Consider the following 18937-nt stretch of genomic DNA (forward strand, 5'->3'; position numbering starts at 1 on the left):
AGGCTGGAGTACAGTGGCATGATCATGGCTCATTGCAGCCTCTGCCTCCTGGGTTCAAGTGATACTTCTGCCTCAGCCTCCTGAGTAGCTGGGATTACAGGTGTGTACCACCATGCCCGGCTAATTTTTGAATTTTTCGTAGAGATGGGGTTTCACCATGTCGGCCAGGGTGGTCTGGAACTCCTGACCTGAGGTGATCCACCTGCCTCGGCCTCCCAAAGTGCTGGGATTGCAACTATGAGTCACCATGCCTGGCCAGGTTAAGAATTTTGGAGTGGGAATATTATCCTGGATTATGCAGGTTGGCCTGATATAGTCACAGGGATCCTTAGTAAGAGGAATCAGAAGATCAGACTGGATATAGATGTGACAGAAAGAAGCAAGTGGCTGCAGTGATGTCAGGAAGGGATCCTGACCCCAGGAATGTAAGCTGCTTTCAGAAGCTGGAAAAGGTAAGGGAATTTGATTTTCTTAGAGCCTCCAGAAGGAACCAGCCCTGCCAACACCGTGATTTTAGCCCTCATTTTGGACTTCTGGTATCCAAAACTGTAAGAGAATAAATTTGTATTATTTAATCCACCAGGTTTGTGGATTAAATTTGTTACTAGCTTGATGGCCAAGCTGGAACCTAAGGTTGGTTTAAAACTTAAACATCTGTCAATGTAACTAAGTAATCTCATTAATAATACAGTGTCTCGAAAAGCAGTACAACCATCTAAATAAGTTCAAAGCAAGCCTTTAACAAAATTCAATACCTATCCGTGATAAAACTCTCTGCAAACTAAGAATAGCAGGAAACTTCCTTAACCTGATAAAGGCATCTACAAAAACCAAAAACCAAGAAAGCCACCATGTAGTCAATATCACATTTCACAATGAAAGACTGAATATTTTCTGTGATTTGGGAAAAGGAAAGGATGTCCTCTCTGATGACTTTTATACAACACTCTACTAGAGGACCTAGCCAGTGTAAGAAGACAAGAAAGAATACAGGGCATACAGATTGGAATGAAAAAGTAAAATGGTCTTTATTCGCAGATACAGGATCATGTAGGTAGCAAATCCTAAGCAATCTACAATACTTAAGAGAACTAAGTGAGTTTAACAGGTCACAGGACATAAAATCAATTATATTTCTATATAGTTGCAGTGAGTAATGAGATTTCATTTAGGGGTCATTCTGACAAAGATTTGTGCAAGACCTAAATGCTGGAAAGTTTAATACAGTAGGAAGTTCAATCACAATATGTTTCTTTAATCCTGTATAGGTCTTAGGTTATTTCTTCAATATGAAGGCTCATGACATAAACATACTGGAAAATTTTCAGATGTTTTTTATATGCTTCTCTTCCTATTCTTTATATTTTTCTTGTCCTGGAGTTCTTGACCTTCTACATCCTTCTTAATCTTTTATGTTTTCTTCCTTCTTATCTGTTGTTTCTACATTCTCTGAAATTTTCTCAGATCTGACTTTTACAAAGACAATTCTATCGAATCTACTCTTTATCCTGTTCAAATATCCTTGTTGCATCCACAAGTACTTGGAGGATTGTTCATTTAGGTGTAAATTTTGAGTGAGAACTCATCTCTCATATTCAGGGTAACTATTTGTGGTGGTTTATTTGTTTATATGGGGCCCTAGGGCTTTCAACTGTCCTGGACTAGTATTTATGCTAATTCCTCTGTTTCGGGCTCCTATACTACACGAGTAGTTTAATATCGGATGCCATGAGTGGGTTATCTGTTCCTTGTAGTGACTTGTTCTACCCCCCAAACCCCAAGCTTACAGTTTTGTTTCTCCATGATAGTAGGAAAATATAGTTTCTGTATACTTGAAGTTTTGAGTTTTCTCATCATTTTTTGAAACTTGGAGATTTTCTATTTTTTACTCTTTAACATAGCTTGCATTTTATTTTATTTTATTTTATTTATTTTAATTTAATTTATTTTTATTTTATTTTATTGAGACAGAGTCTCTGTTGCCTAGGCTGGAGTGCAGTGGCATGATCTCCGCTCACTGCAATCTCCACTTCCCAGGTTCAAGTGATTCTCCTGCCTCAGCCTCCCGAGAAGTTGGGATTACAAGCATCCACCACCATGCCTGACTAATTTTTATATTTTTAGTAGAGACGGGGTTTCACCATGTTGGCCAGGCTGGTCTCGAGCTCCTGACCTCAGATGATACACCTGCGTCTGCCTCAAAGTGCTGGGATTACAGGCATAAGTCACAGTCCCTGGCCTTAGCTTGTATTTTAAATATTCTGTTCTAGCTTTTCCATGTAGTTTTGGTGAGGAAAAAGGGCTGCCGTTGAACATTATGTTCATGTTTTGGAATGTTACTTTTATTTTTGTTTGTTTAGATCAGTTATTAAGTTAGTTTGACTTGTTTATTTTTAACATAGTTTTCTTTTTTTTCTATGGAGTTATCTTTCTATGACTTTTTTTTTTTTTCCTGGATTGTTGGTTCTTGTTTCCTTTCAGAATTGTGATAGTCCAATAATTAAGAGAGTTTTGATGAAATATATTTGTTTATACAGGTAACAAAAGTGTTTCATTTTCAAAACTGAATTTATCTTTGAATGACTAAATTTATCTTTGAATGACTTGAGGAAAAATTTGAGTATATGTGAATTCTTATTAAATTCTTATTAAAGATACACCATCCCAGAGAGTTCAGTTTATCCTTGGTACTGAAGATGATGATGAAGAACATATTCCCCATGATCTCTTCACGGAAATGGATGAACTGTGTTACAGAGATGGAGAAGAATATGAATGGAAAGAAACTGCTAGGTAATACTGCTAAGTCTCTCTCTCTTTTTTTTTTTTTTTTTGAGACGGAATTTTGCTCTTGTTGCCCAGACTGGAATGCAATGGTGCGATCTCGGCTCATTGTAACTTCTGCCTCCCAGGTTCAAGTGATTTTCCTGCCTCAGCCTCCTTCTCAAGTATCTGAGATTGCAGGAGCTCGCCACCACGCCTGACTAATTTTTATATTTTTAGTAGAGATGGGGTTTCACCGAGCTGATGGGGGTGGTCTCAAACTCATGACCTCAGGTTATCCTCCCGTCTAGGTCCCCCATAGTGCTAGGATTACAGGCGTTAGCCACCGTTCCCGGCCTAAATCTCATTTTTAAATTGGCTTTCCTTGATTTCTTTTTGTAATGGGAATATTAAGTTGAAAGTATGAGATATCTGGTGCTTTAAACCAGTGAGCAGAGAATTTCCTTATTAATTGGTAGAAATTCTATCTTTAATTTTTCCCTTTATTCTCAAATTTGTTTACTTAAATAATCCTTTATACTTTAATAAAGAAATTATGTCATTGTAGATTTTAATGTCTACAATTTTGTGTATTGCAAGTTTAGATGAGGAATAGAAGTAGAAACGATATGAAATTCCATAGTTTGTTTTTGTAGACTTAGTATTATGATAGCTAGAATAGAAAGAGGAACTACAAAGGAGGTTTGTGACTATAGATATTGTAGATCATTAGCATAATTTGTGAAAATGTGTTTGTAACCATAGTCTGTTTGGTCGTCGTTTTCTTTGTTTCTTTCTTTTTTTTTTTTTTTTAAGAACAAATTTTTCTTTATCACATTAACAAATGGAATCTTCATTACTTATAAAATATTTTTATATATTATGCATTCAGATGGCTGAAATTTGAAGAGGATGTTGAAGATGGCGGTGACCGATGGAGTAAACCTTATGTGGCAACTCTCTCTTTGCACAGTCTTTTTGAACTAAGGAGTTGCATCCTCAATGGAACAGTCATGCTGGATATGAGAGCAAGCACTCTAGATGAAATAGCAGGTTATAGTAAACTGACTTTTAAAAAATATGTAAGATGTAGGGGAATTTTAGGCATCATTTAATAACTATATGCTGAGCTTCTATTCTGTGGAGTACAGTATAAGGAAATAAGATAGATTTTTTGTTTTTGATAAATTTGCAGATGAGATTAAATTAAACAGACGTTAGTATCAGTAAGAGAGTGAATAGTGGCACAAGCAAATACAGAGTCTATTCTCTGGAAATTCAGAAAAGAGTTTTTTGTTTCCTTGTTTTTTGGAATGGGGATGTGGGGAATAGCCACAGAGAACATTAACTGTACAAGTTACTCATAAAATGTGAACACATGGGAACGAGGAGTAGGTGATACAAGAGAAAAAGTATTTTAAGGAAGAGTAAAGAAGTCTAGAGTAGTATAGACAGGAATCTCAGGAAAGTCAGTTCTGTGTGAATATACAGATTTCTTCAGTAGTGGTAGGAGGTATGTTGGGAAACCCAGTTAGAGACTGGATTGTGACTAGCCTTGAATTATTGGAATTTTTTTTTGTTGTTGTTTATTTGTTTTGGGGGAGGGGGATCACAGGATCTCTCACTGTCATCCAGGCTGGAGTTCAGTGGCATGATCTCGGCTTACTGCAGCCTCTGTCTCCTGGGCTGAAGTGATCCTCCCACCTCAGCCTACTGAGTAGCTGGGATCACAGGTGTACACCACCACGCCTGGCTAATTTTTGTATTTTTTGTAGAGATGGGTTTTCGCCATGTAGCCCAGGCTGGTCTTGAACTCCTGAACTGAAACGACCTGCCCACTTTGGCTTGCCAGAATTTTGGGTTTACAGGTGTGAGCCACGGTGCCTAGCCAAGAAGTAGGATTTTATTTGGTAGGCATTTTGGTGGTCTTGATGGTTTTTAAGTTGAGGAACAGTTTGATTTGAGATACATTTAGGAAGATCATTCTGGCAACAGAATGTAGGGTGGCTTTGGATTAGGAAGAGTTTAGAAGCAAGTAGGCCAGTTATTCTCTAGGAACAGTCTAAGCAAGGAAAGAGCTCTGGTAGGTTGAGCAATGAAAATCAAAGGGGGAGATTTGAAGGATAATGTGGAGGTAGAAAGTAGAAAAAGGCAGCTATAATACAGCTTTTTGTCCACTAACTAAAATTAATGAAAACCAAAATTAAGTTTGGTGGTAATGAATTTGATGGTGTGACTACCATTGTAGATTTCTCCCATGGAAAAACAAAAATCTGTGGTATTTAGTCTTCAAGAGAACCATAAGCTTAATACAATTTCTCAGGCTAGAAATACTTCAATTTTAGCCAACTGTTAGATTTGACTGTGTGCTGCAAATATTTAAATTGTCAGTCCTTACTTTCTTGTCTTACATGAGTAACTGAAAAATTAAGTTAAGGTTGGGAATATTGAATTTGTATAATACATATGGGTTTCAGACTTTGGTTTGCAATTATCACATAATACCATGTAGTACTTTTAGTATATGTTGTATAATCTAGTGTTCATTTATTTGGTAAACTGTAGTTATTGTGTTAATGTTAACAGTTTACCTATTACGCTGGTCCTTCCAGGGTTTTTTTTAGAGTTACCATATAGTTTTGAAAATTTGACCCACTTCTTCCAAGTTAGTGCCACTGTTTAAAAATATTAATATATATTTTATAAATTAAAAAGTTTAATCACTTCAGTAATGTATAAAATGGCATTGCCATCATTTTCCCCATTCCCCACATCCCCTTCACAACCTGATTTTACTCCTCTTCCTAGAACTTACGACCTCATGACGTTTTACCTATTTGTATGTTGGTTTCTCTACCTCTCGAAGAGAGCAGAAACTTGGCTCTGTTTTGATATTGTTAAACTGCTGTATTCCTAACACATAGCAGACGCTCAGTGAACAGTTAATGACTGAGTGGGTCCTGATACTCATCTGCTGGAACAGTTTTGGGGGAGAATACGTGGTTTGGCAATAAAATACCTTTCCATCTTAGGAAGGTAGTATTATTGAATATTCAGCTTAATAGAATTTATTGTATTCATACAGGAAAGCACTTACAGCTATAGGAAGGCTAATTAGTATATAATAGTAGCCTCTTTATAATTAATAGTATTAAAATAAGGGAGTCTTTATAATTCCTTTTTATTGGGTGGATAATATTCATTTATGCATTGATTATTTAATAGTGATAATAAACCTTTCTAGAGTTACTTAAGATTCTAATTTTTGTCATAAGATTTCACTCACAGTTTATTCCTGTATTTTATGGTCATCGGAGTGTTTAGTAATTTATTTTTTTTCATTGAATAGATATGGTATTAGACAACATGATAGCTTCTGGCCAATTAGACGAGTCTATACGAGAGAATGTCAGAGAAGCTCTTCTGAAGAGACATCATCATCAGAATGAGAAAAGATTCACCAGTCGGATTCCCCTTGTCCGATCTTTTGCAGATATAGGCAAGAAACATTCTGACCCTCACTTGCTTGAAAGGAATGGTGAGATAAGTTGTGGCATCCAATTTTTTGCTAACACTTCTACTGTAACAGCTTTCCAGAACATTACGATTAACATTTGGGGATCTATACCTACCTCTGAATTATTTCTCCTCCCTGCTTTGTTTCTTTTCAAGGCCTCTCGTATAATTAATTAAAGAGGCATAAATTATGATCTATAATTTTTAATTTTACCTTTTTGAAATTCTAAATCTTGGGTTTGAACCTTTATTTTAGATTTTTCCTACTTTTTTTTCCTCCTGAATATACTTGGTTTGCTGGTATAAACAAGTGTTTTTGAATTGGTTTGCTGATTTCACGGCTCTTTATTTGTACAACTTGTGAAAGGCTTTTATGACTGTTCCAGTCTTATACTAAGGGTAGTTGGTGTCTTCTAATCCATTGAGAATGGCTCAGACCCAGGTCTACATATTCCGCCTTTCCACTCTCATTCTTAGGTTACAGGCAGGTTGTGGGGCATGTGGGAAGACAGTGTTTTTACAGTTGTTTACCTCTGTCAGTGTCCTAATGCTGGCACACTTGGAGGTTTTGCCTTTCCTTATTTTCTTCTGTGTAAAGCAGAGGAATGCATCAGTAGGGTTGAGAACTCTGATGACAGTGAGTCTGGAAAACCCGGGTGCAAAGGATTGGAGTGGCTTATGAAGTACTATAGCCTCCAGCAGTTGCTGTAAGCTGCTACTATTACCCAAAGCTTGTGAGGATTACAGTGAGGACTAGTGGAGTATGGGACACGGTGCCTGCTCATCTTTTTTATCCCTTAAATAATAGTATGACTTTTAAGTGTTCTACCAACAAGCAAGCATAGGTGATAGGGTCTAATATATCTAAAGCTGACAATAATCATCTTTTGTATCTTCCACTTGGCCATGAAAACCCTTTTTAATCCATTTAAAATTATGTCATCGTGTATTTAAACAATCTTAAGAGTAAAAGAATATCTCTTATGGACCAGAATTCAATGTAAAAGCAAGCCATGTATAGCGCATTTTAACTCTCTTTTTTTGTCTTTTATTTTTTGTTTATATTCTCTCCTTTGGTGAAATAAGTTCATTTATCCAGAGGGACCCTATTTAATCTTTACATATGCAGTAATTCCTCTTTATTGTCCAGTTGTAATTTGGTCATCATAAAACATTGGCTGTTTTCTTTTAAATGCTGTTTTAGCATGTTCTTTTGTTGAAATATAGTTACAATTTGAGTTTTTCCTGCATGTAGCTTGTTGTTTAAATGGTGTTTTCTAATGGATTATAGTTTAACCTTTAAATATTTCTAAAAACCCTTGAGCACGTAACTTTGATTACTTAGGCTATATGGAATTGATTATTGTATTTGCATGTTTTTCATAGAGAATGTTATTATTTTAAGATATACTTAGTAGAAATATGAGGGGTTTAATTATAAGTATGTATGACCTTTTGGAATATTTTAGACCTACTACCATATTGCTGTTGGTGAGAAGTACTCTACTCTTAGCTAGTGAAATAAAAAATTATATGTATTTGTTTTAATGTATCTGCTACATATTAGAAGTGAGAAGCATACTTCAGGACATTTATTAATACTTTTAGAGAGCTCAAGAATATGTATCCTTTAAAATTGACATTGTGGTTCTCTTATTACAAAATTTCTGTTATTTGCTGTTGTTTTTTTACAAACTTGAGAGCAGCACCACCTGTATATGGTGTCTTACTGACTTAATATTATAAATATTTAATATCAGTTTTAAGTTAGAAATTATTAATATTAACATGAACTTTTTCTCTAAGACATAATTATCTCATAGCTGTTTGGTAAAATGTAGGAAAAATACGCTAAATATAAGCTATTACTTTTGGTGGTTTTTGGTTTGAGTTCTATTATATTAATTTTGTATTACATATTTTCATTTGCTATTTATTGTTTAAGCATTGACTTTGTATTGATATTGTCATTGTAAAAAATGCCATGCTATTGGTCATTCTAATTTCTAACAGGATATTGCCCCCACCATCTGTCATTAACAATTTTTTTTTTGTATGTTCTGAGAACTAATTACAGTTTTAAGCAACGTTTTAGTGACTTTGTAACATGTAAAAACCCAATTGACATGCTAACCATCACAACATGACTTTGAAATTTTGGGCCTTTGAAGTATGCAATTTATAGTGTAAATTGATTTTTTTTTTTAATGTCTCTATTTGCCTTCTGCAGTGAACTTCATCATTTTTCATTTATTTGTTTTATCTCAGGGGAAGGCCTTTCAGCCTCCCGCCACTCTTTGCGAACAGGTCTGTCTGCCTCAAACCTTTCATTGAGAGGAGAATCACCTTTATCTCTTCTTCTCGGTCATCTTCTTCCTTCTTCAAGAGCTGGAACCCCTGCAGGCTCACGGTGTACAACCCCAGTACCCACCCCTCAAAACAGTCCTCCTTCTAGCCCTAGCATCAGCCGCCTGACCTCCAGAAGTTCCCAACAGAGTCAGCTTCAGGCCCCAGAACTACTGGTTTCACCTGCCAGTGATGGTATTCCCACAGTAGTAATTCATCCGCCCGAGGAAGACTTAGAAGCAGCGCTGAAAGGCGAGGAGCAGAAGAATGAGGAAAATGTTGACTTAACTGCAGGCAACTATCCAAAATCCTCCATGTGTGGTGCTTTCTGCCTCTGAGTCACTTGCACTTGGAATGCCTTTTAGCACATAGCTTAAGCAGCATATGTAGATAATGCTTATAATTTATTTTTGACTTCTGCATGTTTTTTTTCTTTATGGTATATCGTGTTAGGTTGGTGCAAAAGTAATTGTGGTTTTTGCCGTTGAAAGTTTGCTTCACTTTCAATGGCGAAAATTACTTTCAGTGGCAACAACTTAATTACTTTTGCACCAACCTAATAAAAAAGAGTAAGATTATTAAAAATTTGAGTTACAAAAAGACTACAAAGAAGACTACACATAATTTAAGGCCTTTTAAAAAAGTTTCACTTACATTTAGAGGTCAAGGCAGTTGAACACTTCAGTAAAACATAGACTTTTTTTATAATGTTTTAATTTGCCATGAACTTTTTTATATTTATTTATGGATGTATTTATTTTACTTTTTTAGACTGAGTCTCACTCTGTTGCCCAGGCTGGAGTGCAGTGGCGCGATCTCAGCTCACTGCAACCTCTGCCACCCGGGTTCAAGTGATTCCCGTGCCTCAGCCTCCTGAGTAGCTGGGACTACAGGTGTGAGCCACCACACCTGGCTAATTTTTGTGTTTTTTGTATAGAGACAGGTTTTTACCATGTTGGTCAGGCTGGGTGAACTTTTTTTAGATTGGTAATTCTCTTTTCTTTTTTTGGAGACAGGGTCTTGCTCTGGAGGCTGGAATGATCTCAGCTCACTGCAACCTCCATCTCCTGGACTCAAGCAATCCTCCTGCCTCAGCTTCCCAATTAACTGGGACCACAGGGGCATGTCACCATGCCTGATTAATTTTTATAGAGACCAGGTCTCACTGTGTTGCCCAGGCTGGTCTCGAACTCCTGGGCTCAAGTGGTCCACACACCTCGGCCTCCCAAGGTGCCGAGATTACAGGTGTGAGCCACTGCGTCCCGCCTTGGTAGCTTGGTTTTGTGTGTGTGTGTGTGTGTGTGTGTGTGTGTGTGTGTGTGTGTGTGCGCGTGTGTGCGCGCGCGCATGAAGTTGACTCATAAGGTGAATGAACACATACAAATAAATTATAGTGAAGCGATGTGCCTTAAATAGGATAGAGTCATACTCTGTCACTCAGGCTGGAGTGCAGTGCCACAATCATAGCTCACTGCAGCCTTGAACTCCTGGGATCAAGCATTCCTCCTGACTTAGCGTTCTGAGTAGCTGAGACTACAGGCACGTACCACAACATCTGGGTAATTTTTTTGTAGAGACAGGATCTTGCTGTGTTGCCCAGGCTGGTCTTCAACTCCTGGCCTCAAGCAGTCCTCCTGCTTTATCCTCCCAAAATGCTGGGATTATAGGTGTGAGTCACCAGGCCCAGCCGTACCTTTTTTTCTATTTAATGCTTTTCTCCAAAGAATGTAGTACATTTTAGACTTTTTTTGGGGGGTGGGGGGGGTAGGGGGGGAGACAGGTTCTCACTATGTTGCCCAGACTGGAGTGTAGTGGCACCATCTCGGCTCACTGCATCCTCCGCCTCCTGTGTTCAAATAATTCTCCTGCCTCAGCCTCCTCAGTAGCTGGGATTACAGGCGTGTGCCACCACCACCCGGATAATTTTTGTTTTTTTAGTAGAGTCGGGGTTTCACCATGTTGACTAGGCTAGTCTTGAACGCCTGACTTCAAATGATCCACTCACCTTGGCCTCCCAAAGTACTGGGATTACAGGTGTGAGCCACCACGCCCAGCCTATAACTTAAGGGCTATAAAGTATGAAAATTTGGCTTATCCTTATATTGACTACATGTACATTTGTACATATATCTTTCTACCTAATTAATATAAAATAAGTATATTTTAGTGACTTTTTTACTATTTCAGCTAAGCCTCAATGTGATGGATACTAATACTAACCATTGGTTTTAATCACATAAGTATTATCACATTTCTCCAAAATACTGATAACATCCAACACTTAAGTGGTAGCTTGGTTATTAAATTAGCCTATTTTTAATGTGTGTACAAATATGTGTAAATTAGATGGACACACCCATTTTCAGAAACTTAGAAAAGTTAGTTGTCTTCCCCTGCATCATTCAGCTGGTGACTGATAGCCTAAATCCTCTGACTGGAAATCCTTGTGTTCCTATCATTGTGAAGTAAACCTCTCTTTCTGTTGGCTTTATGGAAACACACCAATTACATTTAGCCAAAGGTCATTGTAGTTGCAAAAAAGGATATACTTTTAAAAGTACAAATAGAAGCTTCATGGCTAAATCATTATGACATTAGTTAAAATAGCAGTATGGCTGCCATTGTTTTATAGTTTGTTCCAGATACAGTGATAAGTGCTTTTCAAATATATTTCTAATTTTTGTAACAATTTGATGAGGTTGGTGTTATTCCTGTTTTTCAGTGAAGAAAGACTGGGAGATGTTAAGATCAGCCAGAGCAGGGATTTGAACTCAGGTCCACTTACAACAAAATCTATAGTAGAGTATTTCATTGTGAACTTTATCAGTTCATGAAAAAGATAAAATTTAATGATAAAGTAACTGAACATAAAAGGAAAACAACCCTATAAATAATTATTCAGAAGTAATCAGCATTCTAATCTTAAGAACTAAGAAGATTTACTATTTTTCCTTGAGCAAAAGTGATTTTAAAAGCTACTTCGTTCCATTTTTCCCATATTACATCGATCAGTAACAACGAACACTTCTTGTTTTACCAGCTTCTGTGTTATAAATGATTAGGAACTATAAATTTTATATAGGAGGGAAGGGGGAGGTAGGTTCACATTGGCTTCTTAGGCCTTGTTAAGGGGATAAATTAACTGAGAATCGAACATACATTTTTTTCCCATGAGTTTTTGTGATGAGATTTATCGGCATTTTTGAACAGAAGAAATTAGAATGGAGAGGAGACAGGGAATTTCTAAAGACAAGAATTACGGTTAAAAAGACAACTGTAGATAGTATGTAATTGCTGAGGAACAATAATAGGGACAGCTACACATTATTCCCTGTTCAGTTACCTTTGGTGCTTAAAGCACCTAGAAACTCTAACGGAGTTTCCTTGATATCTGGTACTGTCTTAGTGGAAGAAAGTGGCCTCAGCATTATTATGTCTTAAGTGACTAACAGCATGCAGTTTTGTGTCATGGAGTCATAATTTGCGCATACCTATAATAATAAAGTGGTATTTCCCATTAGTTACTTTTTAGAAGATAATTATATGTATAAAAGTTATATGTATAAAATTATAAATAAATTATATAAATTAATATGTATGTAACTTGTGGCTGGGCGTGGTAGCTCATGCGTGTAATCTCAGCACTTTAGAAGGTCAAGAGGGGAGGATCACTTGAGGCCAGGAGTTCATAGTGAGACCCTCATCTCTAGGGAAAGAAAAAAAAAGGAAGTGAATTTATTTTTTGTACTTGTAAATACCTTTTTCTAACACAGTGGTTCTCAGTCTCAGCACTATCCACATTTTGGGCTGGATGATTCTTGGCTGGGTGGTCAGGTGGCAGGGGAGCAGTCCTGTGCTTTATAGGATGTTTAGCAGTATCCTTGGCTAGCTGCCTGTAGCATCCCCGAGTTGTGACAACCAAATATGTCTCCAGACATAGCCACAAGTTCCTTGGAGGTCATAATCTTTCCTGGTGGGGCACCATTGCTCTAACTACCTCACTTTCAAATTTTTAATGACAGAAAATGTTGATATCTTTGATTTACTTATGAATACATTTTTTTTTTCCTTAAAGCAAAGTAATATCGTCCTTCTGTGTTTGTGCTAATGATAGCTTTATTTTTTGGTAATTTGCTCATTTAATTCTGAATCCTAGGAATTTATTATAGGAGTAGGGAGATTGACTGATTGAGAAAACAGTTTTAGTTTAGCTGAGGTTGGGAAAGATACACAAATCATAATGATGAAGAACCCTAGCATGCATCTGGCGTGCCAGTTTTGAAAAAGGGACGGTTTTCAAGATGACCAGGTTAGCCATGTGACTTCAGGTTATACCTGCTAACTTGGTCAGTGTTGAGTTCTTCATTATTTCTTCCTCTCATTGCTGAGATAGCCTTACTTTTCCTCAGAGCCTTCTCATCATTGCACTTTTCTCCCTCAAATCTGGCAGCTAGGACTATTCTGGAAAACTGTGCATTATGTATGCTTTTGATTATACATACACAGGTGGAATACATTTAGCCTTTGGAAGTATGTAATGCTCAGCTGCATTTGCCACCAGGGCCTAATGGTATTCTTGATTTTCTTGTATGGAAGTAGTTGGAAGTCACTGAAAAATACTGGTTAACTTTTTATCTCTTGAGCAAGGCAGGGACTCTTCTGGAAGCTTAGGGACAAAGGTCAAAGAAGAGGAATCTTCTTGGTGTGCCAAGCTAAGATTGTAAGAAATGAGTTAAGGCTTGGGAAAACATTTTTATTTCGGAATTGTTTAACTTTTCCAGAAAATAAGCACATGGCTAAATAGATTGCAAATTAAGATTTTTCATCACATCAACTTTGTAGTTTAGGTATTTGCAGGGAAGTCTCTGTCATTAAGCGTAAGCCATAAACCCAGAAGACTTAGTTTCAGTATTCATTGGTTATAGTATATTCTGTTTTACAAAAGTGAAAACTCCTTTAGATGTGTCAAGTATATCTGATGTACTTTAAATTCTGGAGCTTGATTACCAATACATCTTCGGACCTTATAGAGTCTAACCACAGAACAGATTTTAACTGAACTTCCATGTGTTGCTGTGCATGGGACAGTTAAGACAAAAAGTCAAGTCTGTTGTATTTCAGTACCTTTTCCTGCTATAATATTCAATGTCTTATGAATTATTAGTCAATATTCTTGCACTAGAAAACCTTGGATGTTTTGAAAAAATGAGATGCATTTAATATTAGGTTGGAGCAAAGGAAATTGCACCAACCTAATAGTAGAAGTCTGTGTAGTGCCCTTGAATTTAAATATATATATATTTTTTGAGACAGAGTTTTGCTCTTGTTGGCCAGGCTGGAGTGCAGTGGCACAATCTTGGCTCACTGCAACCTCTGCCTCCTGGGTGCAAGCAATTCTTTTGCCTCCGCCTCCCGAGTATCTGGGATTACAGGCATGCTCCACCACGCCCGACTAGTTTTGTAGTTTTAGTAGAGAGGGTGTTTCTCCATGTTGGTCAGGCTGGTCTCAAACTCCTGACCTCAGGTGGTGATCTGCCTGCCTTGGCCTCCCAAAGTGCTGAGATTACAGGCGTGAGCCACAGCGCCTGGCCCTATTTTTTTTTTTTTTAAAGACGGAATTTCTCTCTCGTTGCCCAGGCTGGAGTGCAATGACGCAATATTGGTTCACTGCAACCTCTGCCTCCTGGGTTCAATCAGTTCTCCTGCCTCAGCCTCCCAAATACAGGCACACACCACCACGCCCAACTAATTTTGTATTTTTAGTAGAGATGGGATTTCACCATGTTGGCCAGACTGGTCTTGAACTCCTGACCTCAGGTGATCCACCCACCTTGGCCTCCCAGAGTGCTGGGATTACAGGTGTGAGCTACCGCACCCGGCTGAATTTAAAATTTTTAAATTTTAACTTTTTTGCAGAATTAGAATTCATAATGTTAATGGTTAGTCTCATATTAAGCAGTGTTTTTATTTTATTATTGTGAAATGTTGGTGTTGAATGTCAGTTTTGAAATGAATATACTAATGCTTCAATATGTGTCTGTCCTTTGCAATTCAAACAACTATTATATCTAATCCAAATAAGCTATTTTTATGAGTTTGTCTGACTTTTAGAGATGGAGTGAGTTGCTTACAGTCACATAGATACAAAGTGGCAGAGAGTGCATAATTTAAACACAGATCCCTTTGGTTATAAAACCCTTACTCTGCCAATTTCATTGTAAAAAACTTGCTTATTATATTTTAAAGTTGGATTTCTTAAGAGTAATGACAATAGGTATTACAGACATAAATGTTACCAAAGAAAAATGAAAAGTCTTGAGGAAACTTCTGATTATTGGAGATTGTGTTAATTCAACCTGCATTTATTTAATGTAGCTTTTTTCTGAGTTACACTTAGGGTTTGTCAGAGAATTTATTGTTGAAAGCATGCTAAGTATAGCTAGGCTTCATTAAGCTCCATGCAGTTCACATGTTTGTGATAATTAAGAGTATATTCCCTAAGTATTTTTAATGGTAATCAGACTCAGGTCTTCTATCTTTTGTGGTTCACACCAACTCACTTTTTTTTCTTTTTGCAAAAGGCCACAATTTTTGTAAATTCTAATTGTATTATTTTAAATATTAAAATGTGTAGCTTTATTATTACTTAAAACGTTGTTCTAGTTTTGCTGGTATGTTACTAACACTGGGCACTTTTTTTTTTGACCTTGCACATTTGCTTTTATTATATTAATAAATCGTCACTTTCAGAATGTGAGCAAAGTCAGGTTGCAAAGTAAATTTTCTTCTTACTAATTTGGAATTTGTCTTTAAACATAGGTATTTTGGCCTCTCCCCAGTCTGCTCCTGGAAACTTGGACAATAGTAAAAGTGGAGAAATTAAAGGTAATGGAAGTGGTGGAAGCAGAGAAAATAGTACTGTTGACTTCAGCAAGGTAATTCTATCATTAACTGAAAATTCTCACAATTATTCTTATTGAGAAAATAAGTAGTAACTTGTGGCTTTATTAACATTGATTATAGTAATTTTTTAGTAGACTGGTGCTTACAAACCTGCATGTGATGCCTGTGATATATTAATTTAAGGTAAACAACTGTGAGAAGGGTTACAGTTAATCTGTGAGTACTTGAGTAACTTTACACCATTACTAGTGTTAGAAATTCTGAAAAAGAATATGTGAGTAATATGATATTTCCATCCACACCTATCCATAGATATCGTGAAACGTTAGTACTTTTTGAACTACAGTCATTGTTCTGGAGCTACCACCACTAGAAGGTTAATTCTGGGAGTGATGTTACAGCACTAGTGATTCAGTCTTTCCTGGGCTGTAATGCGATCCCAGAATTACTGTCTTATGGTGTTAGTACTTTTGGAATGGCACTGAGAAATATATTGGTGCTTCCCCAGGGGTAGGTAAAGGCGTGGATTTTAAAAAAATACCTGTGTGAACTATGATTTTTAAAATTTTGGTAAATGAGTGTTTTGTTGAAATAGATAAACCTTAATTTAAAAGAACAGGGTAAAAGACTAATAAGTTCAAATTATAACTGAATTTAAAATGTACTTTATGAGTATTTCTTACAAACAATTGATTCTATCTAGCCACTAATTTTTTAGTAATATTAATTTGCTATAGGTGGATGTTCATGGTATTTTAATATTTTTGTATCCAGTATAAGACTTTTTAATAAATGTAATTATGTCAAGCAGATTTCATTTCTTAAGCCTTTTGTTCTTTGATGAAAAGTCTACAAGATATATTTTACAGAAAACGAGTTTAAATGGTTTGCATTATAGCTTTGTTGAGTGTTGTAGTCTAAAACTATAGGAAGCCTTGCATTACGGACATTGGCTGTGCAGAAAGACTGTTGTATTTTAAATTTTTCTGATCTATCCTGATCATATTTTACTGGTGCTCACGTTATTTCAGATAGTGCAAAGTACTCAGTAGCAAAATTGCAATTTATTTCTTAAGTGAATAAATTAATATAATTTACATTATAGAGTTCCTCTAGGCATGGCAGTTGCCATTTATTTTTCTTCCTCTGTCACAGTCTTACTTTTTTTTACTTGGCCTATCTTTGTGTATACCTCCTTGTCTCCTGTTGGGCAGGAGTCTGCCTCCTGGCACTGTAGTTGTGGCACACTGGGTGTGGGACTCAAGAGGCCCGCTGTAAGTGCTGGTTTTATTTTTCATAGATAGCCCTGTAAGTGGTTGTTTAGTGACTTGTGTGAAACTGTGTATAAATGAAGTTCACATAGTTTGATATCATGTGTAACCTTTTCCTTGTAATTATACACAGAAAACTAAATTTTACTACTATAGCATTATCATATATCTGTGCCAGTAAGGGCTGTAGATTTTTGTTTTAAATGAAAACAAGGGGCCAGGCACAGTGGTTCATGCCTATAATCCCTGTGTTTTGGGAGGCTGAGGCAAGAGAATCACTTGGCCAGGACTTCAAGACCAGCCTGGGCGATATAGCAAGCCCCACACTTCTACAAAAAGCAACAAAAATTAGCCAGGCATGGTGGCGCATGCCTGTCGTCTCAGCTACTTGGGAGGCCAAGGTGCGAGGACTGCTTAAGTCCGGGAGTTTGAGGTTTACAGTGAGCTATGTTCCTGCCACTGTACTCCAGCCTGGGCAATAGAGTGAGACCTTGTATCAAAAATACTACTAATGAAATAAAAGTTATGATTTTTTTCCTCTTAATGAAAATACTGGGGAACGCCCAGAGTTCTTTTTTGGTTTGTTTTTAGGGGGACTTTACATAAAATGTAAAGGATCCAATTCATTTATTTCTAAGGTTAAGTAATATAAAACCATGGATATTTTTTAGCACTGTGTATAATTTCATGAACCATTGTTTAGTTTGTGAGCTATATATTTGTCCTTAATAGTTTTTAATGAATAGTGCAGTATTCATTGAGTAATTTCTCAAGTTCATGTTTGATAATTTAGATCTCTGAAGTAGTAAAGATTGTGACAGTTAAAACAGTAGCATTGATTCAAATATGTTTGCTTGCTCTTTTGTATTTGTCTACTCCATTCTTTATAGTTGTGAAAATTTTGACATTTTAAACATTCATTAGATCACAAGTTTTGATTAGCAAATAGTAGTCTTATAAAGCAGTTTTTCTTTCCTATTTCTCTCTAGTCTTACAAGTACCATGGAAACTTTAATTTTAATTATTCTTTATTTGTCAATAGGTTGATATGAATTTCATGAGAAAAATTCCTACGGGTGCTGAGGCATCCAATGTCCTGGTGGGCGAAGTAGACTTTTTGGAAAGGCCTATAATTGCATTTGTGAGACTGGCTCCTGCTGTCCTCCTCACAGGGTTGACTGAGGTCCCTGTTCCAACCAGGTAAAGAGTTAGTTCCAAGTAACATTCTCTAAGCATTTTCAAAATCTACAAGTTTTTATCCAGTGAATGAACAAGCGTGTTGATTTATGTAATAAAAGCTCATTTTATTTAATTTTATCTTATTTTTGAGACAATCTCACTTTGTCATCCAAGCTGGAGTGCAGTGGCAGAATTTCAGCTCACTGCAACCTCCACCTCCCAGGTTCAAGCGATTCTCCTGCCTCAGCCTCCCTAGTAGCCTGGATCACAGGTGTGCGGCACCACGCCCAGCTAAGTTTTGTATTTGTAGTAGATATGGTGTTTTGCCATTGTCCCAGCTGGTCTCAAACTCCTACTTAAGTGATCTGCCTGTCTTGGCCACCCAAAGTATTGGGATTACAGGTGTGAGCCACTGTGCCCAGCCAAAAGCTCATTTTAATATTTAATATTCAGTCATTGTACCAAGTACTTTGAATATAAGACCACTATGAATAGGGTATAAAATCGTTTTCTTTTTGGAACTAAAAAGTACAATAAAATAAATATCGGCTGGGTGCGGTGACTCACGCCTGTAATCCCAGCACTTTGGGAGGCCGAGGCGGGTGGATCACCTGAGGTCAGGAGTTTGGTAGAAAGTTAATTATGGATGCTTTTCCTAGTTCTGTGATTTCCTAATTAGTCTAGGTGGAGTTGCCATCTTTTTTCAGTGATTGGTGTGGGGGAGTAGAAAAGATGTCTGAGTGTTGTTTCTTTATATTGGAATGGTTTCTTTTTTATGATTGCCTAGATTTGTGGGTGTATGATGTTTATTATAAATCTGTATTTTCATATTTCCTTAGGTTTTTGTTTTTGTTATTGGGTCCAGCAGGCAAGGCACCACAGTACCATGAAATTGGAAGATCAATAGCCACTCTCATGACAGATGAGGTAATCAAAATACCCAAGTCTCTTTGAAGTAC

General features: G+C 36.9%; 1 protein-coding gene and 1 long non-coding RNA gene across 8 annotated transcripts in view; one reads left to right on the forward strand and one right to left on the reverse strand.

The window, feature by feature from the left end:
- Positions 1-18937, forward strand: part of LOC105488948 (solute carrier family 4 member 7) — a 106905-nt gene that overhangs the window by 40767 nt on the left and 47201 nt on the right. For 4 of the 7 annotated variants that reach the window (XM_011753480.3, XM_011753481.3, XM_011753485.3 and 1 more), the window contains exons 4-9: positions 2655-2793; positions 3656-3816; positions 6113-6301; positions 15445-15560; positions 17842-17999; positions 18818-18905. In XM_011753480.3, coding sequence (XP_011751782.1) covers positions 2655-2793; positions 3656-3816; positions 6113-6301; positions 15445-15560; positions 17842-17999; positions 18818-18905 — 851 coding nt within the window. Of the gene's footprint in view, positions 1-2654; positions 2794-3655; positions 3817-6112; positions 6302-8547; positions 8920-15444; positions 15561-17841; positions 18000-18817; positions 18906-18937 lie in introns of all 7 variants that reach the window. The other 3 variants (XM_024795095.2, XM_011753478.3, XM_011753482.3) reach the window with 3 other exon arrangements.
- Positions 1-18937, reverse strand: part of LOC139361851 (uncharacterized) — a 98797-nt gene that overhangs the window by 29027 nt on the left and 50833 nt on the right. The window lies entirely within an intron of this gene.

Source organism: Macaca nemestrina, chromosome 2 (assembly GCF_043159975.1).
Source record: "Macaca nemestrina isolate mMacNem1 chromosome 2, mMacNem.hap1, whole genome shotgun sequence".
Taxonomy (NCBI): domain Eukaryota; kingdom Metazoa; phylum Chordata; class Mammalia; order Primates; family Cercopithecidae; genus Macaca; species Macaca nemestrina.